The 15834-nt window shown below is 50.9% G+C and overlaps 1 protein-coding gene across 11 annotated transcripts in view; it reads right to left on the bottom strand.

Moving 5' to 3' along the window:
- Nucleotides 1-15834, bottom strand: part of PLEKHH1 (pleckstrin homology, MyTH4 and FERM domain containing H1) — a 50580-nt gene that overhangs the window by 14058 nt on the left and 20688 nt on the right. For 4 of the 11 annotated variants that reach the window (XM_070594093.1, XM_070594092.1, XM_070594090.1 and 1 more), the window contains exons 4-14: nt 15119-15268; nt 12066-12149; nt 10155-10236; nt 9193-9953; nt 6060-6138; nt 5422-5513; nt 3714-3864; nt 3382-3524; nt 2195-2305; nt 1173-1259; nt 662-823 (exon numbers count right to left, since the gene is read on the bottom strand). In XM_070594093.1, the coding sequence (XP_070450194.1) occupies nt 662-823; nt 1173-1259; nt 2195-2305; nt 3382-3524; nt 3714-3864; nt 5422-5513; nt 6060-6138; nt 9193-9953; nt 10155-10236; nt 12066-12149; nt 15119-15268 (1902 nt within the window). Of the gene's footprint in view, nt 1-661; nt 824-1172; nt 1260-2194; nt 2306-3381; nt 3525-3713; nt 3865-5421; nt 5514-6059; nt 6139-9192; nt 9978-10154; nt 10237-12065; nt 12150-15118; nt 15269-15834 lie in introns of all 11 variants that reach the window. The other 7 variants (XM_070594089.1, XM_070594088.1, XM_070594098.1 and 4 more) reach the window with 2 other exon arrangements.

Below are 15834 nucleotides of genomic sequence, written 5' to 3'. Positions count from 1 at the left end.
CGAGACGGACGCTGAGAGGGAGGGAAGGGCCATGCTGGACAAGGGAAATCATGAGGGAACAGCAAATGCACAGGCAGAGCGGACTGACGTGAATGCAGACTGAGTCAGGAAGCAGAGGCAGAGAGAGCCCTGGAGCACTGAGCTTGCTCATAACAGTAGCTCTGCTTCCTGATGGCATGCTGGCTCTCTTGTTAACTTCCCTTGACTTGGGGTTAACAAGTGCTTCTCTGCTCCTCACAACCAGAAGAGCCCTAACTAAAATGTTCTTAGGGCTGGCCTAGGACATTATCAGTCTTTGAATGGCCACACCTACCTTGTCTAGGTAGCAACTTCCCACTATTCATACTGAGGCATGGTGGGTACAGGTGGGGGTGGGGGCAACTCCTAATGACCTCAAAGTGGGTATGAGACATTCCCTTCCCACCTCCGGCTTGAGAATAGCTATTGTTCTGACAACCCTGATCCCTATCTCCACGGAATCATTCACCATCACCTGTGTGGTTAGACCATGCTTGAGGCCAGCCAGCTAATCACTGGGAGAAAATTCCTGGAGAACCGAGCTGTGTGCAAGGAGGGAGACCCACCACCCCTTAGCACTTCTGCTCCTGGCTCCCCTGACACTCAGGAGGCCACATTCTCCCCCCACCAGCCCTACTCATACCTTGGTCAGCCAGCCCTTCACAGTGGGCTTGGTGCCAGCCTGAGGCAGGGCTGGAGGCCCAATGGCCTGGACCTTTAGCAAGCTCTGTAGTACTCGGATCCATTCCTCCAGCAGGCTGGGTGAATCAGCCGTCAGGTAATAGGTTTTCTTCTCACAGATGAGCTGTGGAGAAGTGAGGGATTGGGGACCGGGGGCGGCGAGACAAGAGGATGGAATAACAGGGAGCTGGCTCCGAGGTGGCTCTAATCCCTTAGCCATGGGGCCTTCCTTCTTCCCCCGGGTACTCCCTCCCTTCTTTTCCTCCTCATCTTGTTCTCCTTGTCTCTATCTTCATCCTCTCTCTCACACTGGCTCCTCTTCCTTTCCTGTACTCACAATTAGGATCACATCCACGTGTTGATGTACTATCTTTCATACATGCCCATTTTGCCACATCTTTGTCTCCATCACAGCCATATCCAAACCAGGCACCTCTTTCATCTAAAATACTAGCTGCTAGGAGCATGCTCACCTGGAATGTCTGTGCACCCTCCCCTCGAACAATTTGGCAACGGGAGTTCAGCTCCACTTGACCTTGAGGTTTCCGGATGACATCACTCTGTAAAGAAAGGAACAGGGAGGAAAGAGCTTGGAGCCTTAAAAAGCACATCATTTGTCCTCATATCTTATTCCAGGTCACAGGCAAAGGGGAAACCCCAAGCTTGCCTGGGCCATGGCATGATGGGTAACTTGTTCTAGACCCTGGCTCAGGCTAGATGGAACAGTGATTAGAGACAGAGGTCCTTCTGACCTGGGCCTCAAAAAGGACAGATTTAGCCTTTAAAATTGAGTCAGAAGCCACCAGGTTGTTACTGAGCTATAAAGCCCTTAAATTCTTCCTACTACATCCTTTATACCAAGTTGGCAAATCAGTGGCATATACATCACCATTACCATTTCCGGTAGCACTGCAGACATTATTAATCAATCAGAGCATGCCTGCTCATTGAGTGATATAAGCCCAAAATCCTTATCACGTTGTTCTAGACAGCCACAATCAATCAACTGGAGTTGCACAAAAGACAAGGCCTCTTTAAAACATTAACATCGGTTTTTCAGGGAGGTCCTGTCAAACTAGGTCCCAACATCCAAGGCTCTCTAATTCCAAACAGTCCAGAAAGGAGGTAGAGAAGGCAATGGGCTTGCCTGTTAAAACAATTAGATAACATGAGGGCAGCTTGGGAACAGTTCTTTTATGGGACCAGGCATAAGAAGAACTCAGCTTCTGAAGGAAGAAGGAATCACTCAGCCAACTTGTCTGGAACTGCCTGTGACCACCTGGTGCCTGATTGCACCGTGAGAACCAATGACCAGCCTCATGGTCCCCATGTGTGGCTCTAAGTCTCGGGGGCCCAGCCAGGCTGTCTCCCCACACCTGCCAGACCTTTGCCCTCCAGCCAAGGGCCACACTGCCCCTCTTCCAGGCCCTCTCACACGGTTTTGGGTCTGGACTGGGGTCCTTTCAATGACAGTCCAGGGGTAGGAGGGGCTCACCGGGGACTTGTAGTACATAATCTGCCCCTGTCTCAGGACAAACCAGCGCCTCTTCCACGTCTTCACTCGGCTCCCCATTTTCAGCAGGTAGCCCGACTTCTCCAGTGACTCCTGCACGGGTGGGAAGGTGTAGGGGAGAAGAAGGGTGGACAGAAAGTGGACATCACTAGGGTTCCTGGATGTGATTGCAGTATCTCCCCTGCCAGGTAGGTATTCCCAAGTATCACACAGGCCAAAATGGCCCAGTTGAGTCACTGCTTTGTCATCAATTAAAAAAAAATAGAGTACCAACTATGTGTATTTTCAGGGCACGGTGCCCAGCTAAAGGTTCAGAGGACTACATAAAGCATGCATGGTCCTGCTGTGGAAGTACTCCCACGCTGGCTGGAGACAACAACATCTGACCAGGAGAAGACGGTGGATCAGGGGCTGCACACGGGAGAGGCTGGCTAGGGAGAGCTTCAGGAAAGAGCCAGGCCTGAACTGGCCTTGGAAGGAAAAGTCAGCCTTTCCTTCAAAGACGAGCTGTGAGGAGGAAGAAGGCCGTTGCAGGCATCAGGGAAGGGAGAGGTTTGGGGAACAATGGGCACCTCAGCCAGGCTGGGGCAGAGGGTTCGTGGAGCGGGGAGACGGAGATAGGGCGGCACAGTGGTGTGGAGCAAGGGCTGGGGAATGACATCTGCATTTACTGCTGGCTCTGGCATGTAATAACACGTCTCTGAGCCTCAGGCTTCTCATCCATAAAATGGGGTAATGATCCTGAGAGGACTGTGAGGACAAACGCGACTGCCCGAAAGCACTGAACATGGTGCCTGGCACACAGGGAGAACTCAGGAGATCTTGGCATTCAGCCTTCTAGGGTCAGTGTGGAGCTAAAACAAGACAATGTGTGTAAAACTCCTCCTGGGCCTGTGGGCCATGGTGGGCTTACAGCAACTGGCCGCTCCTGGTTTGCTGAGGAGCTCAGGAGGCCCCCTCTCCTTCCTCCCAGGGTCTGTGTGTGCCTGACTCCATAACTGCACAGCCCCCTCAGCCTGCTCCCTCCCTTCACCAATCCCAGGGACCCTGCTCTCACACAGCTGCTAACTGTGTCTTGTGCTCAGGGCCCCAGGCAGCCTCTGCTGGAGGTCTGCCCCCACCCTGCCCGCCTCGGCCCCCATCTGTGTGGGGCCACGCTCCCAGCTCACCCCGCCCAGGCCCAGCCCGTCCATGGAGTAGGATGAAGTGCGCTGGAGTTTGTGCTCAGGCTCTGAGTAGTCACTGTCCAGGGAACAGGCGTCCGGGGGGATGGCGTAGTCGCCCTCAGAGCTCAGCGAGGACATGGAGACACCTGGCCAGGGGAGAGGAGTCACCGTCCGGGTCCCAGGTCTTCCTCAGCTCATACAACCGGGGAGCTGCAGAGCCCTCCTCACCCACCCAGGACCCCCGAGTCTGGGGCTGCGGGGTCACGGGCAGAGATTAAGCAAGGACCCAGGGGCCCCTTGTTGCCCCGCACCCGTGCTGCTCCCCTTCTCTGTACCTCTCTTGATGGCCCGGGGGCTGCCCAGTCCGCTCGTCTTCCTGGACTCAGAGCAGGGGAGTGAAGTTCGGAAACTCGCCTGAGAGCTGCAGTCATCATCAGACCCAGAGGATTCGTCCACAAAGGGTACAGTGCTGATCTGTGTGGCTCTCTGCAAGACAGGCCCCCTCCCCACTGCAGCTCAGGCTGCATGACGAGCCCCCTCCTGCCTGCACCTGCGTTCTGGCTCCGGGTGCCAGGGTGCAGCCAACACCACCTGCTGGGGCACATGGACACCATCACCCAGCGAGGGCACCCAAAAGACAATGATCCCTTTGAGATCTTTACTCCTGTGTTCTCACCTCCGTGCTTCTCCTTGGGCCTCCCTCCCCCACACACCATCTTCTGTGGTCCCCAAAGAAGCTGCCCCATCCGGCTGGACACCTGGCCGCTGTGACCCCTGCTTCCTGCCACAAGGGGGCCAGAAAGCCAAGCAAAGGGCCAAGTGTGAGACAGGAGCTTTAAAAATGTGTGAGGATAAGGAGACACCAAGAGATCATCTCAGTTGGCAAACATTTAAAAAGACTGATTATCTCAACGCTGGTGAAATTGTGCAGAAAAAGATACTCTGTAGTGTGATAAAGCTCCTTTAGAAGATAATTTGGTACTGCCTGTCAAAGTTTAAAACATACATCTCATTTGCCCATAAGTTCCACCTCTAGAATTCTGTCCTACAGAAATATGTACATATTAAGTGCACAGAGATATATTTGCACAGTGATGTTCATCGCAACATTTATTTTAGAGAAAAAAAGAGAAATGACCTGAACTGTCAGTCAGTGGAGGAGAGGTTAAGGTAGCTACGGGGCATCTACAGCAAGAGGCACTGGACAGCGCCAAGGGGGGCACACAGTTGTGTGTGGAAGATTGGCAGGAAGACCTGACACACAGTTGGGTGAACAGGCAAGGTACAGAATGACACACGTAACATGATCCCCTTTGTGTGCATGTGTGTGTGCACATGCATGTGTGCATGGGAGAGAGACTGGGGCAAAGAGAATATTTGTAAACACATTTGTAGATGCAGCAGAGGGCCTTGCAGAATAAACCCCAAGCCATTAGTGACAGTTGCCTCTGGGGTTAGGAGTTAGGGAAAAGGGGGCGGAAATTTCACTTTTGGCTTTTTATTCTTCTATAGAAAGTTTTACAAAGTATTACTGTTATGATTTCAAAAACCAATAACATGTATACTTCAATTTAAAAAAAGCTTATTAACTGTGTTCCTAATTACTTCAAAGAAAAAACCCCAACAACAAAAGGAGACAAATGTATATGAAAACATCATGTTGCAGTTATATCTGACTTTTGTTTAAAAATATGTAGGGCTGTTACAGGAGTATGTTTGAATACACATAAAAAGTTCTGGAAGGAGCCCCACTGCCCTCTGGGACAGACATGAAAAGATGGGGAGGAGAGACGGAGCAGGCACAGGTTTAACCTTTAACTTTTTACTTTGCCCACAATCATATTGATTCGAATTTTTGTAAATGCAGAATTTTTATAATGAAAATGTGATAAACAATAAAAATGAAGTGACATATGTGGGTTCAGCTCCCTGCCCAGAGTCACATGTGTGTGGAAGCCTGACCCCAGAGCCGCACTCCAGCCACCACATGGATGAGAGGCCTCTCTGGATGGGGACACCCCTCCTCGGACAGCAGCTTCTTACCCCCTTCAGGGCTGTGTAGACAGGCACGGTGACGTTCTTGTAGACAAGGCCAGAGAAAGGCCCAGGGGACGCCAGGGCAGGAGGGCTTGAAGCTGGAGGGGGCGACGAGAGGGAGGAGATTAACTCAGGGGGGAGTCTGGGGGAGGAAGAGACCTGGGCAGAGCTCTCTGGGAGACAGACTGGGTCACAGATCTCAGTACGAGGGCCAAGGTGTTACAAGTCATGTGACTGTGGGGCTCTCACATCACCGTGGGGATTCTGTGGCTGGCTGGTGACTCAGCAGCCAGTGGGTGGGGATGCGGGTCCTTCAGGGGGCTCCTCCCACTCATAGCCCTTGCACTGCAGAAGGGAAGCCAGAGCAGGTAGGAGCCTGGGCTGGAGGACCCCACCCCTAAAGTCCCTTTCAGCTCTGTCACCGGCTACAGCTCTGTTCATGCCCACTCCCACCCAGCAGGTGATGAGCTGAACCGGCACGGCTTCCTTTTCTCTCCAAGGCAGCCCTGGCTGTGTAACTTCACCTGAACCTCACCTGCTGGGGGAGGACATGGGGTCCCAGGTGACCTGGCCCGGGGTGTTGCTGAGTCTTCTCCTACCCGCACGCCCACACTGCCCACTTGAGCACCTCACTTGGAACTCACTGCAGCAGGTGACATTATTTCTGGGAGACACATCCGAGAGCCTCATGCCTGACGTGGCCACAGCATAGATCCGACTCTCCTGGAATGAGAGGTCCCAGGATGGTCAGCGCCCAGGACTGAGCCCACCTGAGCCCCTCTTGTGGCTTTGGCGTGGGCAGACCTGGGTCCATATCCAGGCTCAGCCAGTTACTGGCTGGGGAGTCATGGGCAAGTTACATCATTTCTGGGCCTCATTTTCCACAGCTCTAAAAGGGAGGTAATAACACTCCTCTTCAGGCTGAGTGAGAATCAAGTGTAATTATTAATGCAAACATTTAACAGCTGGAATATAATCTGTGCCCAAAGATATCTATTCCCTCTCACTGCCACCCTTCCCTTGAGGCAGTTCAAGAGGAGAGGGCTCAGTCGCCTGTTTCTCTGAATCTTATCGTTGTAGAGGCCCTTGGGCCTCAGGCTCTCACCTCTAGAAGTTGGGTGTTGACAACGAGGTCAGAGCCCCACAGCCCCTCCTATAAACCAGTCGTTTGGGACCTGGGACACACTTGTTTCCTACAGTAATAATGTCACATCATGGTTAGGTTTTGAGGCGAACTCTCAAAGACTCTCTGGCTCACCAGACCCCAGAAACCCGTTGTGGAAGACGCCTCGACAGGGAAGGCCCACCCTCAGCTCTTCCTCACTCCTCAGGGTGTCCCTGGGTCTGACGCAGGCCCACAGCCCCAGGGAGCTTTCCTAATGGTTTTGATGCTCCTGAAGAAGACAGGAGGCCCTGCCTCTGCTTTTCCATTTTTCTTCATATCCACTCAAGGTAAAAGGAAAACAACGTGACAAGGTGAGTCACAGACCAGGGAACATCGCCTGCCTCAGGGAGGTAGCGGGGCTGGGGCTGGGAGGCGGGGTGCTATTGGGGTGTCACCCCAGAGGAGGGAAGCAGCACTGGGCACTTGGGGGAGAGCGGGAGGGGCTGGCGAGTGCCGGGTTGAGATCCAGAGGTAAGGGGAGGGATGAGGAGGTAAGAGGTTGAGCGGCAGCGAGGAAGGGTGTCCCAGGAGGGGCACAGGGTAGGGCAGGGGATTCCTGTGCTTTTGGAGGGCAGATAAATTGGGTCGAAGCAGTAAAATTAGGCATAAACAAGATTATTCCTACTAGTAGTGGTTGTGGAATTCAACCAAGGACAGGCCTCTGACTTTACAGAGGAAATGAAAGTGAGGCCTGAGGGATTAGCTTAAACAAATGTGGGAGTGTCTTACAAAAGGTTATCCAATGCATAACTCGCAAGGTTATTTTGAGGAGCAACAGAAAAAGGGCTCTGCAAACTCTAAATTGGCAAATAAGTATATGGGATTGAGAAATGTCCTTCTCTGAATTCTCAGTCTGGATTTTTCCACACAGTACTGCCCAGCTGTCCCACCTGAGAAGTGAGGTCAGGCTCTCTGGTCACGGTGGTTTCCTAAGCTGACACGGGTAATCCCGACTCAGGCACCTGGTGGCACTGAGCCCTCCTGCCATGTCCCTCGCTGAGTGCTCCCTCACTGCCCGCCTCTGCCTTAGGATTCCCGAGCATCTGGATTCACAAGACCACAGCGAACAAGAGGAGGGATGGTTCTGAGGGGGTTCTCACGACCTGGCCCTTCTCCGTTTCCAGCAGCCTCTCCACCTGTGCCTTACCCTTCCTTCCCGTGAGGCAGGGGCCTCAGGGACAGGTCAGCAGCTCACGGCCTGAAGACTGGCTGGCCTTGGGAGACCACTGAGCCCTATCCCCCAGGCCCGGCTCCCGGGCATGGCTGCTTTTGGTCATTCTGGTCCCCGCAGCCATCAGCACTGGTCAGCAATCACTGCTAAGGATGTGGCCCCTAGGCTTGGGGTCATGAGGACCCCCAGACTACCAGAATTTCAAAGAAGACCCTGGAAGGTGCTGCTGAAAAGGTGGGCCATCCAGGCAGTGGTGTGGGGTGGTGCCACCCCCAGGGCCTCATTCCCTATGTTGCCAGGAGCCTGACACTCAGACGTCCCCCACAGCGCTGCCTCACACCACAGCAGCATCCCAGGGTCAGACCATGCGTAAGAGGCTGACGTCTGCTCTCTGATGTCCCCTAAGACGCAGTATAACCAGAGGGGCAGAGTCGGGCTCTGGAGACAGCCAGACCTACATTTAGAGCTTGGCCCGCCACTACCTACTATGTGACCTTGGGCAAGTAACTAAGTCTGTGGGGACAGCAGTTTCCTAATCTGAAAAAGGGGACAGCACCTACCTCCTCCCACAGGGAGGGAGTCCTGCCCAGGGGCCAGGTTCTGTGCTCAGCACTCGACCCCATTATCTCATCTCAGCCTCACCACTGGCCAGGGCAACCTTAGTGTTGCCCACCCCCAACCGACTCCTGTTTTTATTTTAACTTGTCCTCACGGGAAAGGTCAGACACAAAAGTGGAGAGAAGAGAACAGAGAATGACCTTGTGTACCCGTCACTCAACTCTACAAAGATTAATGCTTGGCTGGTCTGTTCCATCAGTATTCCCCACCCCAGATCACTGATTCCGAAGCATTTCCACCAGAACTCATGTCGTTTTATCCAATATCACAAGTAAGGAAGGTAAAGCTCAGAAATAATAACATAGCCAATGCTTACATGTCACTTACTGTGAACCACTACTGCAAGTACTTACTATATGTTAACACATTTAATTCTCACAACAACACTAGAAAGGAGCTACTATCATCCCTATTTTACAGAGAGGGAAACTGAGGCACAGAGGTTTAGTAACTTGCCCCGGGTCACATAGCTAGCAACTCAACCCTACAGTTTGACTCTGGGACCTGTGCTCTTTGCCGCAACACCACACTGCCTCAGAGTCATGAAGACTAAACAAGAAATGTGCATGAAGCACCCAGCCTGGTGTGTGGCACACAGTGAGCACTTGCTCAGGAGATGACAGCCAGCCACTGTCCGTCATTCTAAACCCCAGCTCTGCCCCTCACTGGTTTGGGTGGTCTGGGCCAGCTTGGTGGGACTCGCCTCCCAGAGTGGCCGTGAGGATGATGGCCTCGTCTCACGCTCAGCATGAGGCTGTGCTCAATGAACAGTGTTCACACCGTCAGCTCTGCCCCTCTGCCCAGCCCCCAGGGCGCCTCTTACCCAGGATGGAAACCGGTGCAGGGGGGGTGTGGGTGGTTTGTTCCCCAAGTCCACTTCCTCCAGCTCAGCTCTGGGGGCCCTCGGGCTCTCTCTGTCCTCCTTCTTCCCCGCGGGGGGTTGCTCCTCCATCTCCATCTTCTCTGGTTCCTCCCGGAGCTCAGCTCGGGCCTGCACCTCAGGAAGGCTGGAGGGGTGGAGGGCTGAGAGGGTGCCAATCTCAATGCTCACCACCTGGTTGAAGTGCCCAGGGCCCGCCTGGGGCTGGCTGTGGTGCCGCTTGGCCAGCTGGATGCTGTCCCGGGGGGTGCTGGGAGCCCGCACCTTCGGTAGGGTCAGGCTGCTGCCAGGGCCACCTCCCCTAGCAGAGGTCTTTGTCCCAGGGAGCATTCCTCCCTGAGCAGTAACCAGGCCCTCACCCCAGGAAGCCAAACCATGTCTGGGGGTGTGAGGCTTCACGCACAGCTGGCCGGGAGAGCCTTCCCTTCCCAGACGAGGTGGAAGGGTCTTGGCCTCTGATATTTCCCCAGGATGGACCATGCTGGCACTAGAATCCTCAAAAAGGCTTCCTGTTTTAGCAACAGAGTCCTTGTTCTGCAGAGTACCTGGAGAAGGTGCGGGAATAGCTACCTTCAGGGCACCCTGGGCCTGAGGACCACTGTCCTGCCCCATCAGCTGAGTTCCTAGCCCTGAAGGGACAGAATCCTCTTCTAGGGCTCCCTGGGGGGCCACCCGAAGCTTCCCTGAAGGTGCCATCTGAAGAGCTGTGATTGGGGCAAAAAACAGGTCTATTGAGAGCTCCCTCAATTCAGCCCACACCCCAACACACACACACCCCAACACACATACACACACAGCTCCCTCAATTCAGCCCACACCCTAACACACAGACACACAGAGAGACAGACACCTACCCACTCACCCACCTACCCATCCCCACACACACCCCCCCCCGGCCTGCTTACCTCCTAGCGCATCTTGAAGGGCCCCCACCTGCTCTACCAGGTGTTGATTACAGCTTTTCAGGTGCTGATTCTCCATCTCAAGCTAGGCAGAAAGGAAAATGAAGATTAAGGATACTCAGCCTTCAGGCTCGGATGCAGAATTCAAAATAAGATTAAGATCCTTTTTAAAGATCAAATCTTTGAAAGAGAACACGTAGTGCGCCACCAACCCAGCGCCGACCCTCCCAGGGAGCCCTGGCCATCTCCCTCCCTCTGTGCTCACTGGTTTTATTGGAATAGAATAAGCCCCTGAACTTTCTTTTCTAGGTGTTTTAAATCTTTTTCTAAATTGTGAAATATAACACACACACAGAAAACTGCCTACCACGTCACTGAACAGCTCAACAGATGATTCCGAAATGAATACTCATGTGACCTTCATCACTCAGGTTAAACAGAAATTTGCCAGCATTCCCAACAACCCAGACCTGTACCTTCCCAGTCACAGTCCCTCCGTCCCCACAAAGGCAACCACTCTTCTAGGCTTATGAGACTCACCTCCTTACTTTCTGGGTTTTACCATCTAAGTATGCATCCCTCACACCCTGGTTTAGTTCTGCCCATTTCTGAACTTCATATAAATGGAGTTATATAGTAGGTACTTCTGTGTCTGGCTTCTTTTGCTCAACATATTGTCTATGAATCCATCCTCATGGTTGCTGCATTTTCTTTTAAACCGAACCCAATACACTTTTACTGAGCACCTTTTAGCAAGGGTCAGGGCTGTGGAATTTGGAGGTAAACCCAGCATCAGCTGTGTCCCCAAGAACTTGCCGTCTAGCAGGTGACCTGAGATGTGCATCCACAGAAGGGGATGGGAGGCAAAATGAGCCAAAACCCCCTGCAGGTGAGAACCACTTGCGTCAGGACAGAGGAAGAAAAGATGAGTGCTTGCCCTTTGCCAAACTTCAATTCCCTTTCCTTTGTTTAGAAAGGGGTTGTTTTTTGTTTTTTGCTAGTAGCACTGTAGCTTCTAGTCCTGATGTTCCTAAATAAAGCTGGAGCAAGGGATGAACTATGACAATGAATGGACAAAGGTGGAAAGTAGAATAGAGGTACCAGGGGCTTGGGGAAGAAGAGAAGGGGGAGTTGGTGTTTAATGGGTACAGAGTTTCTGTTTGGGGTGATGAAAAGTTTTGGAAATCAACAGTGGTGACAGTTGCACAACACTGTGAATGTACTTAATACCATTGAATTGTACACTTAAAAAATAGCTAAGGGGCCAGCCCAGTGGCATACTGGTTAAGTTCACACACTCCATTTTGGCGGCCTGGGGTTCACAGGTTCAGATCCTGGGTGTGGAACTACATCCCGCTCATCAAGCCATGCTGTGGCAGTGTCTCACATACAAAATAGAGGAAGACTAGCACAGACGTTAGCTCAGGGACAATCTTCCTCGAGCAAAAAGAGAAGGATTGGCAACAGATGTTAGCTCAGGGCTAACCTTCCGCACCAAAAAAGAAAAAAATCAAACAACAAAAACCAACCAAAAAACCCCAGAAACAAAAACAGCTAACATGGTAAATATAATGCATATTTTTAAAAATTTAAAAAGAACGGAGAGGACAGAGGAGAAAGGGGAAAGAGGCGATACAAGGACTGTGTGTACACCTCAGAAGGAAACAGGTGGCACTCTTCAGAAGTGAGTCTTGGTTCTTCTTCCGAAACACAAAGTTACTCAGGAGCCCTAACTGCGAAGGGAGCGGTAAGTGAAGCAATGGTCTCAGTGTTTAAGCTGAAGGAAGGGCAAATGGTTAACAAAAAAGGTCAGTCGAGGCCCCACACACAGAAGGAGGCAGAATGACACTGAGGGAGGGAACAGCCCCACGCAGAGGTCCATTCCAGGCCTCCCGAGACGAGGTTTTGACTCACCTCCGCTAACTTTAGTGTCACCCACTCCTTGATCTTTGCAGCTTTTTCTTGAACAATTTTTGCTTCCTCAGCTCTCATCTGCTTCTGCAAGAAAGCGAGGGCCCTTAGCGAGTCACGGCAGTCACTAGCTTAGTGAATAATCAGAGGCGGGAAGCCGTGAGAAGAAATATCAAGAGACTGGATGGGGGTGGCCCGAGAGAAAAAAATTAATTCATTTATGACTTTTTAAAATATTCTTAAAGTGGGAAAGGCTTTCCTAAACACAATACAACTCCAAAAAGCCATGAAGGAAAAGGCAAATAAATCTATATCATCACTACAAATTACTATATTACCAAAGAAAAAGAATCCCTTAAACAAAACCAAAAGACCAACTGGGGGGTGATTTGCTACACAAATGATTTATGTACAAAAGGCTAATTTGAAATGAACAATCCAATAAATATATGCAAAGGATATGACCAGGAAATTAACAGAAAAAGAAAGAAAGGGAAAAGAACCCATGAAAAGCTGTTCAATCTTAATCATAATTTTAAGAAGGTAGATAAAAGGGAGACATCATTTTCCTCTATCACGCCAACATAATTTAAAATTTTGCTATTATCCCAAATTGTCAAGAATGTTGGAAAACAAACCCTCTCACACAAGTTGGCAAAGCCTTTCTGGGGAGCGATTTGTTACCCATCAACATTGTAAATGTACACACCACTGACCTAACAAACCCACTGCTTAGCAATCGTTAGTTGCAAGATTATTTGATAAAGCAACAAGAACAAAAACCTCAAGACTGGAAATAACCTGAGTGTCCTCAAATAAGGGCTTGGCTAAATAAAATGAAAATGGAATGCTGGGCTTTGGTACACAAGAAACGTTCACAGCAAACAGTGTCAACAGTGAGGAGGGGAAATGAACGATTGGGGACAGGGGAAAAATGTTACTTGTCATTCTATACCTTCTGGTCTTTTTGTATTTTTTACTATAAACATGAATTACCTTTACAGTTAAAAAACAAAAAAGCTACATTATCACATATGTGCAGCAATTCCCTCAAAATAATCAAGAGTGTAAGGGAGGTTTGCATCTGAAGAATAGCATCCAAGGATAGAACAGGGCTGAGATCTTGGCTCTGAGGCTTATTTGCTGTGGGACACTGGGCAGGAAACCGAACCTCTCTAGGCCTGCACGGTCATGTCCACAATGGGGGGATGATACATCTCCCACCCTGGGCCAGTGTGAGGATTAAGTGAGAGGAAGTGCACAGCACAGAGCCTGAGGCACAGGCAACTGACCACTTCCACACTGAGCACCAGTCCCCTGACCAACAAAGCCTGGGGACGCCAGGTGTGTGCTGAGTGGTGTAGAGACCAGCAATAAGGACCAAGGTTACACTTCTAGGGAAAACTGCCTGATAATTGTAAGATTAGGGACATAAGCTCCAAACAAGGGAGTCTGTGGAAATGAGATAGGAATGTGAAAATGGCAGACTCTCAGTAGTTCAGAGCTCAAATGACCTGAGGTCATCTGGCTCAGGGGTTTGCAAACTGGCCCACAGGCCAAATTCAGCCTTCCACCTGGTTCCCACCCCCCCACCAACTACCTATTTTTGTAAATGAAGTTGTACTGTAATACAGCCATGCCCATTCATTATCTCCCATCTAGGACTGCTTTCTCCCTATGATGACAGAGTTGAGTAGTTGCAACAGAGACCATGTGGCCCACAAAGCCAAAAACATTTACTTATAAGGCTTTTTAGGGAAAAAGTTTGCCAACTCCTAAACTAGTTTGATACCCTCTTTATACAGCTGTGGAAATTAAGGCCCAGGGCAGTGAAATGACTTATCTCTGTCAGTTTGTGGCACAGCTGGGATTAAATCCAAGTCTGACTTGCAGAACAGCATTCTTTCTGCTCTGATCTTCACTTATTATTGTAAAATGATTTTTCTGACCTAAGCTTTAGCAGGAGCCATTTTGCCCACCAATGCCCAGGATGCTGCCACTTCTAACCACTCAAAAGAGAAGACAGCAGCAGAGATAGAATTGACGGGAAATTGATTAAAGGGTCCATGTGTCAAAGTTCTATTTTCTCATGATTTTTCAGGAGCACATGGTGCCCGCAGCATACAAAGGCACATCCCACAAAGGAAATACTCAGTGAATGCTGATGAATGATTACGAATTTGCCCATCATGGTGGGAAGGTAGTACCAGGATTAGCTGGGACCTTCATGGAAAATGTACATGTGGAAAATTAAAAGTCATCTGGCCACACTGTGGGGTTGTCTGCTAGAAAAGATGGACCTCTGTCACCAGGAAAAGTGGGGTAGGTAAGGCCAACGGCAGAGGTAAGAGTGAGAACTAGGATGAAGTTAGTGAGATCGGGCATAGGGAACCAGTGGGGGATGTTCCAGATGCCCTCTCTAGAGCAAAGGTGCTAACTGTAGCTGGAGCGCTGGGCAGTGGCCTCTCCTGGGCCCCCTGTGCTCAGGATGAGAGGCACTGCTTCTTGGAGGCAGCAGCAACTTTGGTCTCTGCCGACTCAGGTTCCTTGAGAAACTGTGGCCAAGCAGCTGACCAAGGCTGACGGTCCAGCTCTGTGCTGCTCTGAGACTACAGGCAAGCGTCCTGTCCCATGTGTTGGCAGGGCACAAGGCCAGGGTAGAGAAGGAAAAGCTCTTCTTCCCAAGCACCGACTTCATGTCTGACACTAGACACAGATTATCTGAGTTCATTCTCCCGACAGCCCCATGAGGTATTATCAGCCCTATTTTATAGATGGGTAAAATGAGAATCAGCAACTTCAGTAATTTGCCCACAATCAGACAGCAGCAGGTGCTAGAGGTGGGATTCAAACCCAGAGGTCCTTTTCCCACTATACCCCCTGCCTGGCTCCTAATGTACCTTCCAGTAATTAAAGCTCCACATGAAAAAACAGTCTCATGAAGGAGTGAGCTCCCCACCCCTGGAGGGCTCAGAGGGGCTCAGCTCGACAAGCCAGGGCCAACTGGAGCAAACAGTGTAGAGGGCACCAGCACTCTGCTTCATGTTAGCTCTTACCTGCTTCTCCAGCTGTGCCTCCAGCTGGCCGATGAGCTCATCTTTGCCCTGCACGGCTTTCAGCAATTCTTGGTACTTTCGGTGCAGGCTGCCTGCTGAGTCCACATTCTTCAGACTGGACAGTTTCACCTTCTCTTCCATCATACCCACCTGAAAAGTATCAATACTCTCATAGGGTTGAGACATGGTATGTGGAATGGGCACTAATGTGGGATGGAATGCTTCTTGATGTCCCAGCCCGTGACTCCCAGGCAGAGCCCTTACCCAGAGAAGTCAAGGCCAATTAAGTCAATGACCAATTATGAAGCTTCATCTGAGCAAGAGAAGGAATTGACAAGGAAGAAACAGCCAGGTGTTGGCCATCTAATTCAGGGGGCCCCAGTAGGGACAAGCTGGGCAGGACACACAGCCCTGGAGAGGAACTGCTCCACCCTCACTGTGGCAGAGACATCTGTGGCTCACTGCATGCCAATGTGTTTCCTGATATTTCCCAGCCCTCTTGTAGTTAGACAGCCATGGAATTCTCTCCAGCCAATGGGCCAGAGTGCGATGACACATCATTTCTGGGCTAAAGTATTTAAGAGCTGGTGCGCAAGCACCCAGCTCTCTTTCCCTGCCATGGCAACCAAGGAGGTTGCATGTTCCAGATGGTCCAGCTACATGCTGGGGAGCTCCATTAGCCTGGATCCATGAAGCACTGGGTGGAGCAGAATCCC

This window comes from Equus przewalskii, chromosome 25 (assembly GCF_037783145.1).
Source record: "Equus przewalskii isolate Varuska chromosome 25, EquPr2, whole genome shotgun sequence".
Lineage (NCBI taxonomy): Eukaryota > Metazoa > Chordata > Mammalia > Perissodactyla > Equidae > Equus > Equus przewalskii.
Note: the sequence above shows the minus strand (reverse complement) of the source record. Positions and strands in the feature narration are given on the sequence as shown.